At 48.2% G+C, this 26,558-nt stretch overlaps 1 protein-coding gene across 35 annotated transcripts in view; it reads left to right on the top strand.

Moving 5' to 3' along the window:
- ZNF618 (zinc finger protein 618) overlaps positions 1-26,558 on the top strand; it is a 200,324-nt gene that overhangs the window by 156,440 nt on the left and 17,326 nt on the right. For 4 of the 35 annotated variants that reach the window (XM_081574661.1, XM_081574682.1, XM_081574770.1 and 1 more), the window contains 4 exons: positions 3,627-3,716; positions 12,777-13,016; positions 16,788-16,868; positions 19,889-19,966. In XM_081574661.1, coding sequence (XP_081430787.1) covers positions 3,627-3,716; positions 12,777-13,016; positions 16,788-16,868; positions 19,889-19,966 — 489 coding nt within the window. Of the gene's footprint in view, positions 1-3,034; positions 3,095-3,626; positions 3,717-12,776; positions 13,017-16,784; positions 16,869-18,940; positions 18,986-19,888; positions 19,967-26,558 lie in introns of all 35 variants that reach the window. The other 31 variants (XM_081574599.1, XM_081574643.1, XM_081574703.1 and 28 more) reach the window with 15 other exon arrangements.

A 26,558-nucleotide genomic window follows, 5' to 3' on the forward strand; every position in this document is an offset into this window, starting at 1 on the left:
TTTTTATTTATGTGTAAAGAAAAAAGCAAGGGCTCAAAATCAGGCTGTTTCTCCTGTGAACCCATCTTCAAAAAAAATTACTTGAAGATATACCCCAATGAACTGACTCGTTGAATAGATTTAAAGGGCTCAATTATGAGGCATTAATTCATAGTACAGGAGGACTTGTGGTGAATACTGAACCCAGGTAAACTAGAAGTAAGTTTAAAATGTTGCAAATCTGATTATCAAATTACATGAGGAAGACAGAGATTATTCTAAAATATTAAAAATGAACTTTCAAAACCAAGAAGGAAGCAATAGGTGAGAGATGCAGTAAAGTAGGTTAAGCCAGTCCTACTCATAATGCGGTCCCCAGACCAGCAGCATCAGCATATCCTGGAGGCTTGTTAGAAATGTTAATTCTCAGGCCCTACACCAGACCTGTGGAATCAGAATCTCCAAGGTGCGGCTCAGAAACCTGTTGTAACAGCTTTTCTAGATGATTCTTATTCAGACTAAAGTTTGAGAGGTACTGAGTTGAACTGCCTTTCTCAATGGTAATAGATATAAAAATAGCATTCTTGCCTGAATATAAAAATTAGAGAAATGTGTCTTTGAGACCATCTAAAAGCAATGGAGAATATTGGAAAATGATGGAATACCAGAGAATAACAGAAAGGCAAAGAAAAGGGTTCATACATCAAACACCCAAAAGCTAAGGGAATAAACCAGAAAGGGTACAGCATGAAAAAAAAAATGAAAAAGAATCATAAAACCAAGTCAATACTAGCAGTAAAAGCAAATGTCATAATTTCCTTTATTAGAAGACAGAGATTCTCAGGTTAATTTAAAATGGTCCGGTCATTAGGATTCGATGCTTTCACTGCTAGGGCCTGGTCTCAATCCCTGGTCAGAGAACTAAGATCCTGCAAGTCACATGGTGCAATCAAAAAAAAAAACTTCCAGTTGTTACTAGTGTAATAGAGATATAACTAGTTAATTCCTTATTTTTTACACTTCTCTTTCCCAGGGAGTGCTTCCCTGCTCTCTTAACTAAACTGGATTCCCTGCTAGGGTTTCCATAGCACTGTTAACATCTCCTTAAGAACACCTGTTGTGGTTCCAGTTTTAAATTTGTGTCATTATTTGACTTTCCTTTCTCCATTTCTAGATTGTAAGCTTCTTAAAGGCAGGAACCATGACTGTTTTTTCTCGACATTTTGTGCCAGCATTTAGCAGAGTACCTGTTTGATAAATGAAAGTACAAAAAATTTTAGGATAATGGCTTTAGACACGTGTGAACAAGTAGCAGGAAGAATCTAACAAAGTCATTATCAAGAATTAATAATATGAATACCAGGCGAACTAATAAAACAGTGTAATTAAAAGTCAGAGCAGTAGTTCTTAACTTTCCCACACTTCAGGATTCTCTGTCGGACCTGTTACAACACCGTTTGCTGGATCCCATACCTAGGATTTTTCTTTCAGAAAATCTTGAATAAGTCCCGAGGATTTGCATTCCTAACAGGTTCCTAGGTGATGCTGATGAGGGACCACCATCATTTGAGAAGCACTGTGTTAGAAAATAGAGCTTCCCCAGTGGCTCAAAGGTAAAGAATCCTCCTGCCAGGGAGGAGACTCAGATTCAATCCCTGGGTGGGGAAGATCCTCTGGAGAAGGAAATGGCAACCCACTCCAGTATTCTTGCCTGAAAAATCCTATGGACAGAGGACACTGGTGGGCTACAGTCCATTAGATCACAAAAGAGTTGGACATGACTTAGTGACTAAACAGCAGCAGCAGTGTTAGAAAATAGTGTAATATTAATAAAAGATCCAGTTCACAGTGGAGGTTTTGATCTCATGAGCCTGTCTGCATCAAACAACATTATATCTAATATACAAAATAATTTCAGAAGCACAGTCAAATGGAAAATTGATCACAACACTTAGTCTTTGACAGAGCGAGAAGAGAAACAAGATTATATAGAATCTGAATAAGACAATTAATAACAGTTGATCTAACAACTTAAAAGCCTACAAAGAGCAAATAATGTATCTTTCCCAGTGTTGGTGATTCAGTTACAAAAATTATTTCGCTACTAAAATTTTTAAAGCTTCTGTATTCCAAGAAAAAAATGTAAACAGACTTAAGAAACCAGTCAAGAAAAAATACATGTAACTTATAGAACAAAATGTTAATGTCCTTAATCTATAGAGTTCTTAGCGATTTTAACAAGGTAAACATGCCTGTAGAAACATTGACTGTAAATTCAAATAGGAAAGCCAAAGAAGAAAAACCGTAGTTCATTAATCCTGAAAAATAGCTTCCTTAGAACTCAGAGAAATGGGAAATAAAATCAGCAGTGCAATATATTTCTCCCTCTCAGGCACAGTAAGAAGATGATAGTACTTAACTCTGGAAACAGTCATTTTCATATTTTTCTTATTGGGATGAAAATTGACCCAACCTTTCAATAAGTAGTTGGTGCTTTGGTGATCAAAAGCCTTAAAAACACACACCCTTAATTTATCCTGAAAAAGTATTGTGCACAGATTATGAGCAATAATCTTTATTTTGCAATGATGTGCAAAAATAATGAGCAGATGTGCAAAAATTTCTACGAGGATGTAGATTGCAGCATTTGTTTTATAAGGAAAGAATTTTGAAACAATCTCAGTGTCCTCTGGTTTAGGAGACTGGCTCAGCAAATTTCAAAGTCCAGTGGGAACCAGGCAGCCAATAAATGCAGTGGAGATCAATGCTTATTGATTTGAGCAAGATGTCCACAAAATATTGTCAATTGAATGCTCCAGGTTACCAAGAGCATATAGATCAGGGCTGGTTAATTCAAGGCCCGTAGAAGACTGACGGCTGATGTCAGTGAGAGATGAGTTGGGAGTGAGAGACGGGGTCCAGGGCAAGTGGCCAGGTGAACGCCTCACCCCATGGGGTACCTGCTACTCTTTGTTTGGGGATTATAGATGATTGAAATTTCTCATATTTAAAATTTTGTATTTGTATTTATCAGTATTTTATAATTTTCCCCCAGTGAACAATATTACATCAGAAATTTTTAAGAAGAAAGAAGTTAGGCAGTGCCAAAAGAGAGGTAAAGATGAAGTCCGGTGGGACCCGAGAGGAAGAAGTGACCCCTTCTGCCAGGGGGTGGGGGGTGTTTGGGGGCAGGGAACGTTCTGGAGATGAGGGGACCCCGGTGTGGCTATTGCAGAGGGCAAGGCTTGAACAGGGGGTGATGAAGAGGTTGACACTGGAGGTCAGTCAGTCCACCACACATTTCCTGAGCACCGGGGTCTGGGGGTGGAGCAATGGAGGAGGACATTGTGTGCCAGGTACTGTTCTAAGCATGTGACATACAGATTTAATCCTCGCAGCAACCCTATAAGGTGGGCCTATCGTTACCCCCATTTTACAGATAGGAAAACTGAGGCTCAGAGAGGTTAAGAGATTTGCCTAAAGTCGCACAGCTTGAAATAGAGGAGTTGGGATTTGAACCCAGGCAGTCTGACTCAGGGGCTGATTCTACCTGGTGGTCCCAGAAGGAGGAGTCGGGGGAGGGAGCACACTGCTGCTTCTGGATGGGAACCAGGCACCCATTCCCGCATTTCTCTCTTCTTGGACAGAAACCGGCAATTATACCTGTGAATTCTGCGGAAAACAGTACAAGTACTACACGCCCTACCAGGAGCACGTGGCCTTACACGCCCCCATCAGTGAGTACCTTCTCTGCTTGGGGGGAGCGGGGAGCGGGGTGAGCCAGCCACAAGCTGAGGCTCTGGAGTTTTGCCAGGGGAGGGCGAAAGCAAGGGTAAACTTGATCTGGGTGGGCCAGTCTCTCGGGATCTAGGTCTGACCTGGGACCACCTGCCTGCAGGAGCTGGAAAAGTCCCACCCTTAAGCCAGGAAAGCCTGAGACCTCCCCTGAAGGTCTCAGAGGCCTGGAGCCCACGGGGATCTGGGGTTAGGAAGGCTGGGCATCACTTGCCTGAGTCCCTCAGGGGCTTGTCCACACCTCTTCTTGTTGTTGTTCAGTTGCTAAGTTGTGTCCGACTCTTTGCAACCCCATGAACTGCAGCACACAGGCTTCCCTGTCCTTCACTTTCTCCCGGAGTTTGCTCACAGTCATGTCCCTTGAGTCAGTGATGCCATCTTCTAAGCACCTCCACATCATGTGGTTCCTGAGTCCCCACCCCTAAAGCCAGCACCTTCAGTCTGAACCAGTGCAGGACCTAACGCAGGCTGGAGCGCGGTTGGCTAGACGAGACAGCTTTGCCCCTGGAGGTAGGAAGGGTGAGAAGTCAGGAGTGCCAGACCAGGCCTCAGAAGCCTCGGGTTCCAGTGGGGTCACAGGCTGGTGTGTGGCCTTGGGCAGGCCCCATCCTGCCTCTGGCCCCCAATCTCTCCCTCCTCCCCTGGCCTGGAAGAGAAAGGGTTCTAAGGACCCCTACCACAGGGACATCCTGGCCTGCCATTCCAATTTGCCAGCTTCCCTTCTGGGTGTCAGAGGTGCTGTATCCTTAGCTCCCCAAGTATATGAGCCCTCCATCTTCAACCAGAGTCCTGACAGGGCGGGGCTTAACCAGAATTGCAGGGCAGTAGGGTGGGATGTTTATGAGGTCTTTAGGAGTATCTCTGCTTTTGTTTGTCCAAAGAGAGCTGTGGGGACCTCCCTCCACAGTCAGTGGGTAGAAAGATATAGGTTCAGGAAGGGGGAGGGATTATGCAGGGTCATCAGGGTTCAAGGTGTCCGGAGTGTGGGAGGCCCGACCCTCCTTGAGCCCTGACAATGGCAGGGGCACGTGATCCCCTGAGGGCCTACATGTGGGCAGGGAGAGGTGTTCAGAGCACCTGAAGGTGGTGGAGGCAGCTTCCCTAAGATCCTTGTCTTGCTTGACCCCTGACTGCTGCACGACGTTTGAGGCTGTCACTTCCCTTCTCTGGGCTCAGGTTTCTATCCTATGGGAGCTCTCAAGGTCTTTTCAGCCCAGGAGTCTGGGTTCAAGTCATCTCTTCCTTAAGGAGACCCTCAGGTGGGCATCTGCAGTGGCCCAACTAGAGGAACATGTCCCGCCACCCATGCTAAGGATGTGTGGGTTACCTGGCAAGGTCCTGCGAGCTGGGGAGAGAGGACCCAGTTTCCGCTTGGTGTGCACTGACCCATCCCATTTTGCCCATTCGTGTTGCTGCTGCTGAGGCATTAGGGCTGTGGCTTGAGCTCCATCACTCAGACCCTTCTGAGGTCCCCGCTTTCCATGGGCAGGGAAAGGGGCAACTGTACATGGACACCTGCTTACCTGTGGTCTCCAGGCTGCACTTAGAGTTACTTACCCAAAGTGCACTTAAGGTGATATTAGTTACAAAGCCAGCCTGCGACTTAGGTTTCAGCCTTTGGAGGAAACTTTCAGTGCTGTTTCTTCTATTGCCCCCAAATGACTCTTGGAACAAGTTGAATAAGATCATGAAGTTAAAAAGAAGAAGGGCTTGGCTTTGACCCCTGACAAGCAACCTGCAGGCCCATACTTGTAACTGTGAAGTTCTCCCACATCACATGTCAAGTGGTACAATGGGAAGGGGTACTTCATTTGTTCCCTGATTTTTTTTCCCCTAACATCCAGGTACTTCTCTCCTGAAGGACTGTCCTCTCTTTCTCTGTTCCTCATTTTGTTGTTCTCTCTATTGTGGACTCTCTTTGTCATTCTGCATCTGTTTGTTGAAGGCATCTCTTTATTGCTGAAGTCTAGAGACTCTTGGATCATCTGTGTTTAAAATACAGAGTGAGAGATTTAGGCTAAATGCAACAGAGGACTGATTCTTAAAGCAGACCAAGAAATAGCCCCTCCAGTGGCCTTTGGAGCTAGCGATTTGTATGTCCATAGGTTCTGTGTGGAATTGGGGGCTAGACTTGATAGCTTCATCAAGTGGTAACCAGGGCCAGGCCTTGAGAGCCCCTGGATCTGGTGAGAGCATCCAGAGGGATGTAGGCTGACTGTGGGTGGAAGAAGATTCATACAGGTTCTAATACCAGTTCATTTTTTTTTTCTTACTACTTAGCAATATTCTGTTGTATGAAAATACCAGTTTGTTTAGCCATTTGCTTGTTCATTTGATTTGTTTCCAGCTTTAGACTATTACGAATAAAGCTGCTATGGAAATGCTTGTACCAGGCTTTCTGTGGACATATGTGTTCATTTCTCTTGGATAAATTCCAATGAGTAGAATTGAGAGGTCATAGGGGAGAGCGTGTTTACCTTTTTAAAAACTGACAAATCATTTCCCAAGATGACTATAGCACCTTACACTCCCACCAGCCGTGGATGGGAGTTCCACTTGCTCCGAATTCTTGCCAGCATTTGGTAGTAGGAAGCTATTTAATTCGAGCTAGTCTGGTGAGTGTGTAGTGGTATTTCACTGTGGTGTTAATTTGTGTTTTCTTGATGACTAATGATGTTGAGCGCTTTTTCATTTGCTTATTGGCCATTTGTATATTTTACTTTGGGAACTGTTGAAGTCTTTTGACCATTTTTTTGGTTGGGTTGCTTTTATTGTTAAATTGTACAAGTTCTTTTTTTTTTTTTGGCCACACTCCATGGCATGTGGGATCTTAGTTCCCCTGAGGGGTTGAACCCATGCCCCCTGCATTGGAAACTCAAGAGTCTTAATTATCAGACAAGCAGAGAGGTCCCTAGGAGTTCTTTGTATATTCTAGATCCAGGTTCTTTATCAAATATATATGTATATTATGTTCTGTCACTCAGTTGTGTCCAACTCTGTGACCCCATGGACTGCAGCATGCCAGGCTTCCCTGCCCTTCACCATCTCCTGGAACTTGCTCAAACTCATGCCCATTGAGTCAGTGATGCCATCAAACCATCTCGTCCTCTGTCATCTCCTTCTCCTCCTGCCTTCAATCTTTCCCAGCATCAGGGTCTTTTATAATGAATTGGCTCTTTGCATCAGGTGACCAAAGTATTGGAGCTTCAGCTTCAGCATCAGTCCTTCCAATGAATATTCAGGGTTGATTTCTTTTAGGATTGACTCATTTGATCTCCTGTGCAGTCCAAGAGACTCTCAAGAGTCTTCTTCAACACCACAGTTCAAAAGCATCAATTTTTTGGCTCTCAGCCTTCTTTATGTTCCACCTCTCACATCCATACATGACTACTGGAAAAGCTGAAGCTTTGAGTATATATATATAAAATGAACGTTTCTGTCAGTCTTTGGTGTGACTGTTGATTTTCATTCAGTATCTTTTGATGAGCAACTGTTTTTAATTTTTTATGACTAGTGTTCTCTCAGTTCTACTCAGGATATCCTTGTCTACCTCAGTTGTGAAGATAGTCTCATTATATTTTAGAAGCTTTCTACTATCAGCTTCTGCATTTTAGTCTCTGATCCATTTCAAGTTAATTTTTGTGAATGATGAGAGGTATGGTTTGAGATTCACTTTGTACCATATGGATATCTGGTTGTTCCAACCCCATTTGTTCAAAAGATTGTCCTTTATATATTACATTACATTGGGACTTTTGTTGAAAATCAGTTGAATGTATGAGTGTGAGTTTATTTCTGTTCCATTGAGCTATTTGCCTATGTTTATGCCAGCATGGTCTTATTTACTCTAAGTCTTAAATCAGGTGCTTCCAGTTTTTCAACTTTGTATATTTTTAAGAAACAAGGAACTTTGCCTTGCAATATAAATATTAGTCTTCTTGCCAATTGCTACAACAAAATTACATCTTGGATTTTGTTGAGGATTACACTGAATCTATGGACCAATCTGGGGAGAATAGACCTCATAATATTTGATCTTCCAATTCATGAACATAGTATGTCTCTTCATTGGTTTGGGTCTGTTTAAGTTTCTCTTAGCAGTAATTTATATTTTCAGAGTAGAGGTCTTGCACATATTTCATTAAATTATATCTAAGTTTTTTATGGGTTTTTTTATGCTACTGTGATTTTTTTATTTTTAGTTTTTGTTGCTATTACAGACAAACAATTAATTTTTATATATTGAATTTGTATCCTACAATTTTGTTAACTTCACCTATTCTGTTAGCTTTTTTGTAAATTTCTTGAAATTTTTCTTGTACATACTCATGTCATCTACTAATAAAGACTGCTTTACATCTTTTTTTCTAATCTGTATTCCTTTTATTATTCTTTCCTATTATGCTGATTAGGACCTTCCAGTTAGATGTTGAATAAATGAAATGAGTGTATGTCTTTGCCTGGTTCCTAATCATAGGGTTCAGGTTTTCATCATTAAATTTGATCATTTTAATCATTAAGGATTGTATTAGCTGAAATAGGTTTTCATAGATACCTCTTTATCTGTTAAGAAAGTTACCTTCTATTTCTAGTTTATGAAAGTTTTTGTCATAAATTGGTGTTATGTGTTTTTTCTACATCTATTGAGCTGATCCTATGATTCTTATCTTTTATTCTGATAGTGTGGTGAATTACATGGATTGATTAAAAAAAGTTATCATGCCTCTTCTTTATTAAAATACATTGATTATCAGAAAACCATGAAATGAACTAAAAAACATTACAGAGTTGGAATGCTTCTTCTCCAGAAGAATGACTTCTTTCTTTAAGCTTCTTTTTCTTGGAAAGGCATCTAAATTACTTTGAGACCTAGGGTAGTTTGTAATCAAGCATGTGTTTCCTGATTACTTCTATCTAAAATTCCCTAGGGTTTTACCTGGCTTTTAATATCATTTCCAAAACTGACCCTTCAACAGTGGGAAACTACAGTCCTAGGATTAGGAGAGTGCCCCAAATTCAGTCATGGGTCCATTAATCATGGTCATAATCAAGAAAACAAATATTTCTGGTGTTTTTAAGACACCAGAAGTATTAATATGTTGTCATTCAATAAAGTACCTTATTTAAAGTAAATAATTTGTCCTGTGTGTGCAGCCATGAAACCATCACCACAGTCAAGATAACGAGCATGCCCATCACCCCCAGAGGTTTCCTTGTGCCCTTTTATAATCCCTCACTCACCTCCTCGCTTCCTAGGCGAGCACTGCTCTGCTTCCTATCACTACAGACGAGTTTACGCATGTTCTGTGGTGGTGGTTTAGTCACTCAGTTGTGTCCAACTCTTGCGACCCCATGGGCTGTTGCCTGTCAGGCTCCTCTGTCCATGGAATTTTTCCAGGCAAGAATACTGCAGTGGGTTGCCATTTCCTTCCAGGGGATCTTCCCGACCCAGGGATCGAACCCTTGTCTCTTACATCTCCTGCATTGCAGGCAGATTCTTTTACCGACTGAGCCACCAGGGAAGAAGGCCCATAACATTTTCTAGAATCTCGCAAATATGGAATCTTATCTACTATGTGTGGTGGGGTCTGGCTTCTTTTGTTTAAAGATTCATCCATGTTTAAATGTATCAGTAGCTCATCCCTTTTGATTGATGAATAGTAGTGCTCCTTTGTCTGGATACGGATACCACAGTTTCCTTCATCTGTTTACTTATGGATTGACATTTAGGTTGTTTCCAGTTTGGAGCTAATATAAATAAAGCTGCTGTGAATGTGTCTTACTATGGACAAATGCTGTCATTTCTCTTGTATAAGTACTGGTCTGGATCATATGATAGATGTATGTTTAACTTTTAGGAAACAGTCAGACAATATGCCATTTTACATTTCAACCAGCAGTATATTTTACTTTTCTTGTAATCAGTTCAGTTCAGTACCCCAGTCATGTCCGACTCTGCGACCCCATGGACTGCAGCACGCCAGGCTTCCCTCTTCATCACCAACTTCCCTGTTCATCACCAACTCCCTGTTCATCACCAACTCCCAGAGCTCAAACTCATGTCCATTGAGTCAGTGATGCCATCCAGCCATCTCATCTTGTCATTCTTGTAATGTCCTTGTCTAAATTGGGTTTTAGAGTGATGCTGGCCTCATAAAGTGAGCTGGGAAGAGTGTTCCCCGAGTGTAGTGTCAATTAGGTTAAGTTGGTTAATAATGTTGTTGAAATCTCTTATTTCGGCACTTCCTGTGTGTCTTTTGGGCACTTCCTGTGTGTCAGGGAATGAGCCCTGGTTGGGCCAAACTGGCGGAGTCCCTCCCTCATAGAACATACAGGATAATGGGGAAAAAGACGTTGGTTGAAAGATTACACCATGTGTCTCCATTGGTGGTGGTCAGATCTTAGAAGGGAAGAGGGGAGGGGACTGAAAGATAAATGACCAAGTTAGGGTATCAGGGAGGGCTTCCAAAGGAAGTGATGTTTAGGTGGAGGTGTGTAGGACCAGCAGTAGTGACCCAGGCAGAAACGAGGGAAGAACATTCTAGGCAGAGGGAATAGCATGAGCAAAGGCCATGAAGCTTGGAAGATTAGGGCATTGTAGATTGAGGGGGCAGGAGGTGGGCAGGTCCCAGGCCAAAGCAAGCAAGTGATGCCCTAAGGTTCATTGTATCAAGTGTTTTTGGATGTCTTGAGCTCCCTGCCACAGGGAAGCAGGGGCTCTCACACATGGAAGCCAGGATTTTGACAGCAGGATCGAAGACCATGAGATCTGATCCAGAGGGTCTCCTAGAAACCATTCTGCATTTGGAGATGAGGCCTAAGAGGGGAAGCTCTGTGCTCTGTTCTTTGCTCAAAAATTCTTTGTCCCTTGTGCAAAGGGACAGAGTATGTGTTAGTGCCTGAGGGGACCACGTGATCTTGCACAAAGGTTTCCATGGGAAGCTGGTAGCATTGGGCCCGGTCCCATCCTGGCCCTGACTTTCTGTGTGGCCGTAAACTTATTAACAATTCTGAGCCTTGATTTCCTTAATCCTAAAAAAATACCTTGAATACCTGTTTACATTTGAAGAGTAGTTTATTCAAGGTGCTTCTGTGACTTGTGTGGATTCTCGTAAAATCCACGTGAGGTCGGTAGTGCAGAGATGGGTGTCCCGCTTTTATCGGTGGAGTTGAGGTGAGGAAACTGAGGTCAAGACCACTGAGGCCAGAGGTGACTGACCTGAAGTTCACAGGTGGGCCGGGCTCACAGCACATTCAGTGCTGGTTCCATTACAGCAAACCACGAGCTGTGGTCCCCAAACTGTGCTTCAGGGAGATGGGGGAGAAAGCAGAGATGGGACACTGGGCATCTCCCTCAAGGTTTGATGTGTAGATTTATTCTGTGGCAAAAAAAAAAAAAAAATTGGAAAGTGTGAAATGAGCCACCTTCCTGTTGGATTCAGGGTCTTCAAGTTCCTTTTCTCTGAAAGGAAAGGAGAGGGAAAGAGAGACCTGTATAGGTATCCTTCCCCACTTGCCCCTCTCCAGGTCCTGATTGAGAAAGTAGGAATCCAGAACGTGGGGCAGGGGCTTGGGGAGAGGGTAGTGGAGGACAACTGTGTTCTCCACAGTCTGAGCCTGGGGGATGTCTTTCCGAGTTCAGGGGGGCAGGTGAGTTCTTGCTTAGGGGCCATGACTGAAAGACTCCCCACCCGCAGCTCTTGGCATCTCGCTGTGGTGGGAAGGCAGTGACTCCCCAAAGGGACCGGGGGGCACCCTGAGTCCTGTGAGCCCACCTCAGGGCTTTGAGTCCTACGTGACCTTGAACACGGCCCTGCCTCCTGCTTCTCTGGGCCTGGGCTTCCCCTCCGGCCAGGAATGGGCAGAGATGGAGGAACAGAGAGCGCCCGTTTGCTCTTTGGCAGTGAAAGCTGAAAGTGCAGCATCTGTGCCCAGGATGGGCACTGCTCTGGGAGCAGGGGTAAGAAGGCCTCTCCTCTCCCTCAAGGAAGGCTGCAGGGCAGGGTCCTTCTCAGGCCCCATCCAGGCTCTGTGGCAAGGTGGTGCCCTCAAGATGTTCCCAGTGCTGTGGGTCCTGTGAGCCCTGGTCAGCACCAGAGGGGTCCCTTCTCTTGCTGCCTGGTCCACTCTCACCCTCAGTGGAAAGAGCTGCAGTGGACTAAAGCCACTGCCTCCCCTCTTGGTTTGAAGGTGGCACTGTGGTCGCGTTCAGGGGCTTGCCACCACTAGTAACCACGTCTCCGGGCAGCGTGAAGAAGGCAGACTACTGCCACCTGAGACCACCAGAGCTGGAGACCACCTGAGGGTCAGGTCCCCCCACACACACCCCTGCTCTCAGTAAGCCCAGCTTCTGCAGAGGAGGCTGGCGAGGGAGGCAGGGGGTCTGGGGATCAACGACATAAGCTGCCCTTGACACCACCAGGGAGCTGCTGCACTTATTTTCCTTAAAGCATCAGTCGTCAGGTTGAGCACTGTCCCCCGAGAGCATCCATCCCAGGCAGTGTCCAGGAACACCACAGGCCCCTTCCCCTGAAACCACAGGGCGACATCAGCCCTCTGTTCTTCCCTCCCCCCAGCCGCACCCCATCCCAGCCAGTCGGCCCTGCTAGTCTCTGCCTCTCTGCTGTCTGCTGTTACTTCTGAGCCAGCCTGCCTTAGAAGGAAAAGAGGCTTAGGGACCTACCTTTTAGAAAGTGCCTTTGACCCTGGGTTGACTCATCCATGCCCCAAGCATGGGTCCCAGGCCGAGTTCCTAGACACTCAGAGCCTGGGCTGCTCAAGGGTTACAGGTGACCCATCCTGTCGACTGGTCAGTGGCCTCCAGATCAGGGTGAGTGTGAGCTGGTGATCAGGTTTCGCTCAGGGAGAAGCCAGAGAAGGTTCTAGACTCCCAGACTTTCTCGGGCTCCAAGTGGTAGGCAGGGGGAGTTTTGGCCCTCAAGCATAAGGGTCTGTGGCCCAGCCCCAGGGGCCCTCGGCGACTGAGAGCGTGACCCTCTCAGGTGCCGCCCCCGGGTGGGAGCCGCCAGACGATCCAGACACGGGTTCTGAGTGTTCGCATCCAGAGGTCTCCCCATCTCCACGCTTCGTGGCAGCGAAGACCCAGACGAACCAGTCGGGGAAAAAGGCTCCGGCCTCCGTGGTCCGATGCGCCACCCTCTTACACCGCACCCCTCCAGCCACCCAAACCCAGACGTTCCGCACTCCAAACTCGGGATCTCCGGCAAGCAAGGCGACCGCAGGTACCAACGGCCTCTGTTCCCTTCACACTCCCTCCGCTCTCCGCCCCCTCCCCCCCTGCCACAGCAGTGCCCGCGGTCATTGTTCCCTTGCACGAGCGAGGGTGGAGGGCCCGTTGCTCTCTGGGGCGGATCTGGGTCCCTGCTCTGCCTCCTGCTGGCTCTGTGATTCTGACAAGCCCCCTAACCTCTCTGAGTCTGGGCTTTCTTACCCTAAGTCAGAGGGTTGTACAAGATGGTTTGCAAACTAATTTTTTAAAAAGGAGAGTGTTTTTTCATAAGTCACGGCCTATGGGGTTTTAAATTTTTTTTAATTATTTGCTAACGTTTGAACGTCAGATGTTCTGTGAAACTTGATTTCTCACTGACATGGAAAAGTCAGATCTGGCAGTCCTGGGCTCACTTTCCTGCAAGGCAGCCAGTTGCCTTGAGGCTGAGTCACAGCGGCCTCCTTCAATAAAGCACGTGCTCTCCAGTTTGCCACAGGCCCCACGCTCCCTCCTGCCTCCCCAACACAATGGCCACGTGGCAGGTGCCATTTCTCATTGTGATCACGCTGTTGTCTGTCTCACATCCAGCCCAGTTCATCCATTTATGTCACCTGCCTGGAACTTCTTGGCATGAGTTTGCACCTCCTCCCCCATCTTTCAGAAAACCCAATCTAAAAACTCATTTCTACGAAGAGCTGCTCTGCATGAAGAAGAGTGGTTGACTGGGAGCTCTGTCCTCTTGGCCTCCCTCTACCGGGTACTGGTCGTGAAACCCCTCTTTGAACCATAGCCTAGCAGGAAACCAATGGATGTCTGCTCCGGTGTTGTCTGAGTCTGTGCAGGAAGGGCTCAGATTGCAGAAGGGTGGACAGGCAGTGAATGGTGCACACCAGCCATTTCTTACCAGTCATCAGGGAAAACTGCTGAGACACACTGTGTGCTGAGAACCAGCTAATCGGGAATCCTGATTTATGCCTGGATGGAAGGAGCCTTGGGCCGCCTGCCTAGATATGTGGGATGTAGGATGGAGTGGTGACATAGTCCTTCTGGGACTACGGGCCTTTCAGGTGCCTTCAGGAGGCCCAAAGTCACCCATGAAATGTACAAGCGAGTAAATGGAGAACTCACTTACATGAGTCAGGAGGCTGGACCGGAGACAGCCAAGGAATGAGCTGTGCTGCTTTATTCTGGTGAGGGCTAATCTGGAGCAAGGATGTGGTTCTTAAAAATGTACATCTCCACATTGGCAGGTGGGTTCTTTACCACTAGCGCCACCTGGGGAGTCCCTCCCACAAATTGTGAAGCTGTGCTTATTGTGCTTACATCTTCCGAAAGGAGAGTAAGTAATCAGCCTTGAAGGTAACCGTTTTCAGGTACTGTGTAGAGAAGAGCTGGTGTTTGGCAACAGTAGTCATCAATGAGTTAAACATCACAGACTTACTAGTGGTAGATACCGGCTCAACTAAGGATCATGGCTTTCATATCTTGCTTTTACTCTTGACCTTGTGGCTGGGAGGTTTCATACCTGCAGTTTCTGCAGAGAACTGCCTATAGGGTTTGTGTGATTTGCGGCAGCTCTTGGAACCCAGTGTCATCATGGAAGCTTCCAGCGAGCCGTGGGGCTTGCCTCTGGCTGCCTTTATGTGACATACAAGACTTGCGGTGGGTGTCACACCTGGGTTACCAGCTGCACAGGACGTGAGCTGGAGCCAACATGTTGAAGCTGGAAGTGACCACTGCAACTCTCATGCTAGAACAAGAAAGACGGCCCTTCCCATGCATGTGTGTGTACCTGCACGGGGATGTCGCCTGCAAAGCCACTCAGTGGTTTTCAGGCAGAGGTGCCTATAGCAGGAATAGCTGATCAAAATCTGCATTATCAGCTGAGCCATAGGAGATTGATTATAATAGTTTGTAACCTCAGATGTGCTAAATTCTGCCAATATATTAGTCAGACTGCATGAAAATCCTCCACAGATGGGTAACCATTCCCTGCAATACATGAGAAGGTGGAGAAAGGAATCACTCCCCTGGCCCAGACCTTTTTAAAGGGGAAGGCTCTGTCCCGGGAATGAAATCTCCTTATTCTGCCACCTTCGGGGGTTAGGAACTTAGCCCCAGGAAATCAACAGCCTCACTTTCTCTGGGTTTTCACCTGTAAAATGGGAGTGACAATGTGGATCTCACAGAGCTCTTGGAGGGTTAAGGGAGACCATGGATGTAAAGCATGTGGAACAGTGCCTGGCTCATAGCAGGTGCTTTGTAAATAAGAGTCCCTCCCCTTTTCCCTAGATAAAGAATTGAAGGGCTTTCTTTGCCAATTTACAGATGGTATCTTGAAGCGGGCAGGTGTGTAGCTCTCAGCCCAGGCATTTTACAGACATGTTTGGAAGACAGGGTCTTGCCTGTGGTGTTCTCGACAGCCTCTGCAAAAAGGGAGCTGCATCAGGGGCATTGTCAGGGTCGGGGACAGGGAAATTGAGCGCCTGTGGGAGCCATCTCTGGCTTTCTTTCCCATCACCCCAATGATTGTCTGGAACACTGGCCCCTGACAGTCTGAGCACTTGCCTTCCTGGTGTCGGGCAGCCTGGGAACAATAACACTTCCCAAAGTGGGTTCCCAGGATCACCATTTTTGAGAGATCCTAAGAAATCTCGTATTTTTACTTTTTTCCTTTATTTTTTTGGCTGCATATGGGATCTTAATTCCCCGACCAGGAATTGAACCCATGCTGCCTGCATTGGAAGTGAAGACTCTTAACAATTAGACCACCAGGAAGGTCCCTCATATTTTTAAAATGGCCTTCAGTTGCCAATTATATTTGAGAAGGTTGGGTTACACAAAGCTGGACGGGTCTTTCTTCGGTCGAACTTCTCAAAGCCTTTACTGTCCTCACCCGAGTTGTTGGTCAGATGCTCATCCCAGACTAACTTGTTCCCAGAAGCCTTTGTCTCCTGGCGCCACCAGCATCCCCGATGAGCAACTTGGAAAAGCCGTGGCCGGCTCAGATATCCTGTCTCAGTGCCTTCTGCAGGTGGGGGACGGGTACTGAATTGGTGTTTCCCACCTGGTTGGACCCTGACTCTGATTCCAGTATTTACAGGGAGTTATGGGAGCCACTCAGGAAGGCTCCCCTTGTCCGTGGGGACACCCCAGAAATCACTTGGGAAGCCAGTCCCTTTCCCTGGGTGAACCCTGACCAGACAGACCTCACCTAGTCGTTGGCCTCCCAGGGTTTGGAGCTGCCCCGGCTTTGCCTGTCACGACTTCTCTGCCACCCAGGGGCCCCAACAGCCATCGGGCCCTCCTCTGCCCGAGCCACCACCAGAAAGCGGTCTGTCACCCTCCCTGCTCTCTGGTGGGTCCACATCACTTAGATGTCACCTGTGACTCCCCGGGGGCCAGAGATGGGAGACCCTGGCCCGTTCACCATCTGCTCATCAGCTTTACCTCATGTTTGTGCCCACATCCCACACACACCCCATGGTGCCTGGACCTCCACCCACCCTGGGCACCGCTGGGGGGTCTCCTGGGGTCCCGAGGCGGTGTCAGGCAATTCAGGTGAGCCTGAGAAGCTGGAAGTGTGTGGTTTGGGGTTTTGGAGCCCCTCGCTGTTCTGGCTCCCAAGCATAAAACCTCAGGCACTCACCCAGCCCAGGGGCTGGGGCAGGTCCCATGTCCCTGGCCTCCGACCCCCCCGCCTCTGGCATACCCCCTCTCTGGACCTGGTACTGACCGGTCACCGTGTTTTTTTTCTTGCTCTCTTCCCTCTCCCACCCAGCAGAAAGCGCTTTCAGTCGGCGGGTAGAAGGCAAAGCACAAAACCACTTTGAAGAGACGAATAGCAGTTCCCAAAACTCCAGCGGTGAGTTGGTGAGCGGTGTGCCCCAGGACCGCCATCCTGTGCTCCGGGGTCTTTGTGGTCTGTGCTGGGCTAGGGTGTTGGGGGGAGGCTGGGGGCAGAGAATTAGAAGGCAGCCAGGGCCAGGCGGAAGCGGAGGGTCCCTTTCTTCCAGGCACGTCCGTCCCTCTAGGTCCCAGGAGCATCTTGGGGACTATGGCTCCTCTTTGTCTTTCCACGGAGAGAAAAACTGCCGTGTCTCCACAGCCTGTGATAGGTTAACTCGGATGGCCCCCTTTGAGCCATTGCTGTGTTTATAGGGTGAACGTTGCAGCCACTTTTTCCCCAGGAGAAGCAAAGCGGATACAGTAGACAGAGCTGTGGCCCAAGAGCCAGAGGCCCCATGATCTGGTCTCTCTTTGGACCTGGGAACATCCAAAGGTTCCCTTCTAGCCCTTACCAGCCCAAGGAGGTGTGCCTGAGGTTCCTGGTGGTGTTTTGGCGCCTCCTGGTGGCTACCTCTTGCCAGACCCTGACAGAGCCTTAGCACCTTAGAACCAAGCAACCGTAAGGCCACTGTCCCCAGACAGACCTGGGGCCAGCCTGGCGGAGCCATGAACGATCACAATCAGCTTCTGTCCAAGAAAGGCACAGCAGGCTGGTCGGCACAGTGCCAGCCAAGGCAGGGTGTGAAAAGGATTCTATTCTGATACTTCCTTTACACTAAGGTAAGGCATCTCTCCCTTTCTTGCTCAAAGTTTTAACTCACCAGATTAGGTGTTGGCCTGTGCTCAGCGCCCTGCTGAGTCCTGGCTGGGTGTAGACAGATGATGGGTGCGACCTGACCGTGAGTCAGGGGCTTTATGAAACACACGGGAGCGCAGGCTTACACACAGTCTTCCTCACAGTGGCCAGAGCTCCAGCTGAGGCTCGACCCCAGCTCCACCATCGACAAGCTGGAGGCTTGGGCTCGCTTCTCAGTTTCCCCTCTGCTGTGGAGTGGAAATGGCACACACGTCCCTGTGGTGGGGGATCATTCAATGGGCGCCCTGCAGAGATACACATCCACATGGTAGGCTGTTTGGGGGGGCGGGTGAGTTAAGTAAACCAAGCGATTTCATGAGTCAGTGCCCGAGGCAGGCACTGAGGGGTGCCATGGGAGCCCCAGGAATGTTGACATGGTCCTTTAAACTAGAGAGAAAATCACCTGTTCCGAACTGCTTCATCCTTTTGAAAACTGTAATGCCTCTCCGAAAGGTGGGCCTTAAAAAGATGGAGTGACTGGTCCAGGCCTTGCAGGGATGAGCAGCAGAGCCGGGACCAAAACCCTGGTCACCTGTGAGCCTTTGCTGTCAGCCAGGCAGGCTATAGCCCCTGCCTCTCCTTCCATCAGAGTCCATGATCAGAACTGGGATGGTGTGAAGCACCGCTCCTGCTGGCAGCCACCATTTATTGAGCGCTTACTGTGTGTATGGCACCTGTTCAGAGCTGTATGTGTCTTACCTGTTTTCACCTTTGCCACACAGCCAGCGAGGGTCAGTGTTACTGTTACCCTGGTTTTCGGATGAGGAAATCGAGGCTCAGGAGAGATCGATTGTCGCCCCGGGCCCCTAGCTTGTAAGTGGTGGAGCCAGGATTCCCCGGGAAGTCCATCTGCCCCATTCTGCTGTCCCCTGCCCGTGAGGCTCACCTGATGATACCAAGAGGCATGGGGAGCTGCCAGCAGACAGATGGCAGGATGGAGACACACGAAGGGGAAGTGCAGTGCTCCCTTGGTTGCCCTGGTGTTTGGTATCATGTCCGGCCTGGGTGCCCAGGCCTAGAAGCCATCCCAGCTCCCTGTCCTGAGACGGGCAGCCACATGTGGGTATTTTCTCATGGTGTTCTGTGGGCTCACTGTGTGAGAGCTGAGGGCATCCTGGAAGGATGGCCCTGCTTGATCTCGCCCTGCCCATGCCCAGTCCCACCCCAGACACCCGCCTCCCCCTTCTCTGAGAGCCCATCTGGCTCACTACTGCCCAAGAACAGAAATCATGACAGTCAGCCCCAAGCACCAGATCTGGAAGAGACTTAGCTAAACTGTTTCTCTTTTGCAGAAACTGCAAGTCCCCTGATTTCCAACCCTTTCCCTCTCCTACAGAGTAAGTGAGGGTCCCGTCGGGGGGCTGGAGAGGGCGAGACAGGGCAGGGAGTGAACTCAGCCCGCCACACACTCTGGACCCGTCCCAGGCAGGCTTGGCAGCTGGTGGAGGCAGGGGGAGGCCCAGCCCAGGTGGGTGGAGGAGTGTGCACAGGACCGGCAGAGCCGTGACGGTGGGCAGCCTGCCTCTGCCACCCCCAGCCCTGCAGAAACAAAGCCTCCCCTTCCCTCCCACGGGGCTGGCCTCAACGATGCCGCTCCGCCATTATCCTGCTCTTTTCCTTACTCGTCTTTGCTCTCTTCCTTCTGCATCCCCATGCCGGGCACACAAAGATGGAAAGACAACAGGCCCTGCACACGGGCTCCTGCTTTTATATGCTCTCATAATTCCCACTCTCCCGCCCTCTCCCCTCCTCTTCCCTGGCTCATCCCTGCTTCTCTGGCTCTTCGTTATTTCTCCACTTCTCACCCTTTCTCTCGTCCCTTCCCTCCTTCTCTGTCCTTCCCTCCACGTCCATCGTGTTGTCTTTGGTTCATTTATACCTTCATTCAGTTGTCTGCTCAGCAAACTGTGCCGTCTGTGTTCCTCCACCAGCGAGAGAGAGAGAGGTAGCCTGTGGAACCAAGAAGATGCGGTCTCTGCCCTGTGTTGTCCCCAACGCCCAGAACAGTGCTTGGCACACAGTGAGCCCTTGATAAATGCCCCGTGGCTGCACTCGACGGTCTGTTACCTGCCGTCACTCCTTCCTCCCCAGCCTCTCCCTCACTAGCTAGTGACAGGGGAGCCCCGAGTGCACCGCCCCCTGTGTGTCTGGGTGCCCAGCTCCAAAGTGGCCCGTGGCCCAGCAGAAAGGCATTGGGGTTCACGCAGCCCTTCAAACGGCCACTCTGTTTCTCCCCGCAGAGCCCTACACATGTGGTGCCTGCGGGATCCAGTTCCAGTTCTACAACAACCTGCTGGAGCACATGCAGTCTCATGCGGGTAAGGACCCTGCGGCAGGTGCGGGCAGGATACTGCAGCCCCCTCCCCTCCCTTTCTCCCAGATCCTGCAAGAGGCAGGGCCAGCCTGGGCCACGCTCCCAGGAGACAGTCACAGGACATAGGAGCCCGGGTCGGTCTGCTGTAACCCAGGGTAGTGTGGAGCTAAAGAATCTTCCGGAAGTTGTGGCTTCTGCCTGGAGCCTGGAGGCCTCATAGGAGCTGAGCAGGACAGAGACATGGAGGTGTGTGGTTTGAGGTCCAGGGGAGCAGAGGTGGGGAGGGCAGTGGAGAAGCTCAGCCCAGGGCAGCCTGGGGTGAACCCCGTCACTTTCAGGGTAAAACCCTGTCACACGAAGCAGCTGTCGTCAAACCTGGGGGTGCATCAGTCACTAGTGAGGCTGGTGGAAGCATAGGTTTCTAGGCTCTGCCCTGAATTTCAGACTCATGGGTCAGGGTGGGGCCTGGACTTGCATTATTGGCAGGTCCTCACGCCACACACCCCTGGCTTGTCCAGGGGCCACACTTTGAGAACCACTGCTATAGAGATAAAGAACCTGCCTGCAATGCAGGAGACCTAGGTTCAATCTCTGGGTCGGGAAGATCTCCTGGAGAAGGAAATGGCAACTCTCTAGTATTCTTGTCTGAAGAATTCCATGGACAGGGGAGCCTAGTAGGCTACAGTCCATGGGGTTGCAAAGAGTCGAACATGGCTCATCAACTTTTACTTTCACTTCAGTGGCAAAGCTAGGAGTCTGCTGTCTGGACAACCTTTTTATCAGCTGTTTCTCCATCTGCCCAGCTTACAGTGTCAGCTCCCTCACTAGACCATCCAGCCTCCAATTTTAAGTTTTTATCATAGTGGGACTGATGTTTTATCTAGTCAGGGAGACACTATTCGCTGTAACAGGTAAATCCCAAATTATCGGTGGTTTGACATATCCGCTTAACGTCTCAGTCCTAGCACAGCCTGATGCAGATGACCTTCCACGTGGCCACTCAGGGACCCAGACTCCTTCCTTCGTGTGTCTCCAGCCTTCCCTGGGTCGCAGAGTCCTCTTTCTCTGACTGGCGGGCAGAGACGGGGGCACCCTTCCTTCTTTACCCTTTAGACCACAGATGCTCCAGTTCCAGGGGAATTCTGGGAAGCATGCCCAGAGCCCTGCCCAGGGGCAGCCTGATCCTCCATGGAGGGAAACAGGAATGTGAGGGAAGCAGCTCGCTGACCGCACCGCCCCTCCTTCAGGGTAACCCTCTGGAGGCACTGGAGGTGATGTGAGAAAAACGCTTGATGGTGGTTCAGTATAGGCCAAATAGAAGCTGACCAGGAAAGAGATACGAGGTGGAGATGCAGTGTTTGTTAAGCTGCTGTTATTTCTCCTGTTACTGTTATTGTTAGTTATTGTCTCTCTCTCAGGGCTTCCTAAGTGGTAAAGTGGGAAAAGAACCCGCCACTGGTAAAGAACCCTGCTGCCAATTCGGGAGACTGTGGAGATGCAAGTTCAATCCCTGGGTCAGGAAGACCCCTGGAGGAGGGCATGGCAACCCACTCCAGTATTCTTGCCTGGAAAATCCCCGTGGACCGAGGAGCCTAGTGGGCCACAGTCCATAAGGTCGCGAAGAGTCGAACACAACCGAAGCGACTTAGCACGCTCGTCTCTCTTAGGTTCATAAACCTTTCGTATCGTCTTCCAGGTCGGGCCTGACTAGCACAGTGTCACAGGGCTAGATGCTCTTTAGACAGGTACTGTTCTGTTAGTGTGACCTCGCTTCGTTTGTTCACTTACTCAGCATGTATCTGTTGGGTACCTGCTATACGGTTCAGTTCAGTTCAGTAGCTCAGTCGTGTCCAACTCTGCGACCCCATTCACTGCAGCACGCCAGGCCTCCCTGTCCAGCACCAACTCCCGGAGTTTTCTCAAACTCACGCCCATTGAGTCAGTGATGCCATCCAACCATCTCATCCTCTGTCGTCCGCTTCTCCTCCTGCCCTCGATCTTTCCCAGCATCAGGGTCTTTTTCAAATGAGTCAGTTCTTCACATCAGGTGGCCAAAGTATTGGAGTTTCAGCTTCAACATCAGTCCTTCTAATGGATATTCAGGACTGATTTCCTTTAGGATGGGCTGGTTGGAGCTCTTTTCAGAGCATCTAGCATCTGCTATACACTAGGTACCAATTCATATGATTTTAGGTGGAGAGGGGAGATTATTTATTTCTAATGTACTCATTAAATCAGTGCAAAGCAGGATTGGCTTCCATGACATGCGAGTTCCAATGCTCTCTAACCCCTGGGTCTCCATACCACGTACCAAGCAGGAAACCTTGTCCTCCTCTCCGAGTCTCCATCTCTAAAATAAGGGCTCACAGATCTCAGCTGCCTGCTTCACACCAAGGTTCCATCTCCACGTGTCCCTTGCCTCCACCTTGCCTTTGCCATCAGTCCAGCACCAGGAGGGCCTTCGGAGCATTTAGACTTGACCCTGGGGAACCAGTGGCCAAAATTGGAAGGCTGCTGGGGACCCCTGCCTGTGCACAACACTTAGGTCCCTTGGGCCCGAGATCCCCAGGAGCCAGCCCCTGCTCACTCCTGCCCTGAGGCCCTCTGCCCCCCACCACCTCGGCAATGTGCTTAGTCGCTCAGTCCTGTCTGACTCTTTGTGACCCTTTGGGTTATAGCCCACCAGGCTCCTCTGTCCATGAGTGGGCTGCCACTTTGTCCTCCGGGGGATCGTCCCTAATCAGGGATTGAACCTGCATCTCCTGCATCTCTTGCACTGCCGGTGGATTCTCTACTGCTGAGCCACCTGGGAAGCCCGCCACCTCTGGAAGCTGAGCTCTAATTAGGGAAGAGTCTGGGTGCCAGGGCTTCTCTGACCCTCAGGCAGTTGGGCGGAGGCCATTAACATGCAAATCAAGGATGCGCCTGTGGGGGCCCCCGCCTCCCCCAAGCATCCCAACTTGTTTTCCCCGAGAAGAGCTTTGGGCTGCTTTGTTCTGGTTCAGTGCCAGCAGAGAATGCCTCGCTGGCAATCCAGTGCAAAGCCAGTCTGAAGCCCAGCCAGGCTGAGTCGGGATTAAAGGATTGACTCCATAGAGAGAAATTAAGCATCATGATCTGCGCAGTTCACAGTGCTGCTGATAAGGGGGATCAACCTCGAATAACACCAATCTCATTAAGAGGCTGCTGAATGGCACAGAGTAATTCCCACTAATAAACTTCCTTTCTGTGCGGTAGGAAAACCTGCCTGGTCCCTGGTGACAGTTTAGGAGCAGGTTTTGGCAGCAGTGATACTGGAGGTAGCTAACACTTAGTGAGCAATCACTGTGTGTCGGGCCTGGTTATTGGCATCAAGGCTTCTCAATAAGCTGGCTGGCCTTATCATCCCCATTATACAGATGAGGAAACTGAGGCTCAGAGAACATAATCGCTGGCCCAGAGTTGCATGACTCATAAGAGTAATACCTAACATTGTTTGAGTTCTTACATATTAGCTCATTTGATCCTCAGAAATCCCTCTGAGCTAAGTGTTGAATTAGCTCTCCTTTATAGAAAATGGAAGCACATATTGTGGGCAGAAAAGCTTCTATTAAAAAATATTTATCACTTGCCTAGCGGCCCAGTGGTTAAGAATCCGAACTTCCTCTTCGGGGGACGCAGGTTTGATCCCTGGTTTGGGAACTAAGATCCCCCATGCTGCTCAGCACTGCAAAAAAAAAAAAAAAAAAAAAGGCACAATTTATCAATAAGAAAATTGTTAGCCCTGTCCAACAGTTAATGATTTACATAATGATCACAATATTTAATAAACATAAGCTATTCCCATAATGTTTTGCCTCCAGAATGCAGTAGGTCATTCCTTCAACTGCTATCAGTAGGGGAGATGCTCTGATTTTTAAAATGTTTCCAAGTTCTAGTGCTGTATTGCTTGTTTGTGTTTAGAAGTGTGCATTATGCAGTTCATTTTAGTATGCTGTTTCTATGTTGTTTATTTTTTTGTTCTTTTCATAAAATGTGTGAATTATAAAATAAAATGACTAAGTAACTTGCCCAAGGCTCTGCAACCATTGAATCAGACTGTGATGCTGACCCTCTCATGAACTCAACAGCCAAGTGCCCTCTTCAGCGGGATGATTGGGGTGGAGGATTAGGGACGGGGGATGCCACTCAGAGGTCATCCCTTCTAGCCTCTTTTCAGCCAAGTGAGGCCTGTAAACTTTCCTAGGAGGCAGACATACTGGCAGCTCAGAGTGGCAGATTGTGGGAATGGCCGCACTGAACTTCTAGTCCCTTTGAGGGACCCTTTCTGGGTGTCAGTCTTCTCATCTGTAAAGTGGGTTCATCACCATTCTCCACAGCCTGGGTGAGGTTCTGGAGATGATGCATGGAAAATATTGAGGACTGTGGCACATTCTAAAGTAAGACCAAATAATACAAGTTTTTCCTTTTCCATCCGCTGCTGGAAACAACCGCTTTCTCCTTCCTGCAACTGGTCCCTCCCTGGGAGACATTCTTTATTCCAGCTTTGTGTCCAGTCCTTTGCAGGCATGTATATCTGTTCGTGTGTGAACATGTATATCTATGATACATGGGAATAGCCACACTGAATAAACCTTGTTTCCAGCTCAAGCTATAAATCAGACCATTCACAGAGCATTTACTGAGTGCCTCACCCATTCAGCAGCATTATCTGTGAGATAAGGAGAAAAAAGGTTTTTTTTAATCAACCATACTAGACATCCTTATCAAATTTGAGGTTCAGTAATCCCAATTCCAAGGCTTCCAGAAAGGCAGAGAATGAGGGAACCACCTTGCAACCATAATCTCACTACTCAAAGCTAACCACTGTTCCTCTTTTAATGGTTTCTTTTCAGTCTATTTTAAAATCAGATTTATTTATAATTTACATAAATAAGATTCACCAATTTTAAGAGTTCTGTTTGATAGGTTTTGATAAATGTATAGTCATTTAACCACCATCACAAGCACAATGTATAATGTACCATTGACCCAAAAAGTTCCCTTTGCAGCAAGTCCCTTTCCCAGACCCCCACGCTGGCAACCACTGTCTGTTTTCTTTTGTTATAGTATCTGGAATTTTGTGTGCATGCGTTCATGCTAAGTTGCTTCAGTCGTGTCCAACTCTGTTGGACCCTATGGACTGTAGCCTGCCAGGCTCCTGTGTCCATGGGGCTCTCCAAGCAAGGCTGCTGGAGTGGGTTGCCATTTCCTCTTCCAGGGGAATCTTCCTGACCCAGGGATTGAACCTGTGTCGCCTGAGTCTTCTGCATTGGCAGACAGATTCTTTACCACTAGTGCCATTTGGTAAGCCTGGAATTTTGTATAAGTAGATTATATATTCAGTCTCTTAGGTCTGACTTGGGTGTCTGACTTCCTTCATTTAGCATACTTTTGAGACTCATTCATATTCTATGATACTGGTCTTTCTTTTTATTTCTGAGTAGTATTTTATTGTCTGGATATACCACAGTTTATTTACCCGTTCCCCCAACTGATGGATTTTAGGCTATCTGCAGTTTGGAACTATTACAAATAGAGCTGCTATGAATGTCCAAGTGCAAGTCCCTGTGTAGACACGTTTTTAACTACTACGTAGATACCTAGGAGTGGAAATTCTGGGTCATACAGTCAGTCTTCATTTAACCTTTTGAAGAGCTGCCCCTGTAAAGTGCCTGCACCATTTTCACATTCCCACCAACAGTGTACGAGGGGTCCAATTTCTCCACATCCTTGATAACGCTTGTTATTATCTGACTGGTTATAGCCATTCTGATGCATTAAGTCAGGGTTCCCCAACCTCTAGGATCTAATGCCTGGTGATCTGAGGTGAAGCTGATATATATAATAATAATAATAGAAATAAAGTGCACAGTAAATGCAGTGTGTTTGAATCATCCCGAAACCATGTCCCCGCCCCAGTCCATGGAAGAATTGTCTTCCATGAAACTGGTCCCTGGTGCCAAAAACCTCGGGAACTGCTACATTAAGTGAGAGGTTTCCCAAGTGGCTCAGTGGTAAAGAATCCGCCTGCAGTGCAGGAGCCAAAGGAAACGTGGGTTCAATCCCTAGGTTGAGAAGATCCCCTGGAGGAGGGCATGGCAACCCACTCCAGTATTCTTGCCTGGAGAATCCTTTAGACAAAGGATCCTGGTGGGCTGCAATCCATAGGGTCACAAAGAGTCAGACAGGACTGAAGCGACTTAACACACACACACATTAACTGATATCTCATTGTTATTTTAATCTGTGTATTGTTGTTGTTCAATTGCTCAGTCATGTCTGACTTTTGTAACTCCATGGACTGCAGCACACCAGGCTTCCCTGTCCTTCACCATCTCCCAGAGCTTGCTCAAACTCATGTGCATTGAACTGGTGATGCCATCCAACCATCTCATCCTCTGTCGTCTTCTCCTCCTCCTGTCTTCAATCTTTGCCAGCATCGAGGTCTTTTCTAATGAGTAGACTTTTCACATCAGGTGACCAAAGTATTGGAGCTTCCAATGAATCGAAGCTTCCACTTTCATTCTAGTCCTTCCAATGAATATTCTGGATTGCTTTTCTTTAGGATTGACTAG

This window comes from Giraffa tippelskirchi, chromosome 1, assembly GCF_054371585.1.
Source record: "Giraffa tippelskirchi isolate mGirTip1 chromosome 1, T2T-mGirTip1v1.2.pri, whole genome shotgun sequence".
Taxonomy (NCBI): Eukaryota; Metazoa; Chordata; class Mammalia; order Artiodactyla; family Giraffidae; genus Giraffa; species Giraffa tippelskirchi.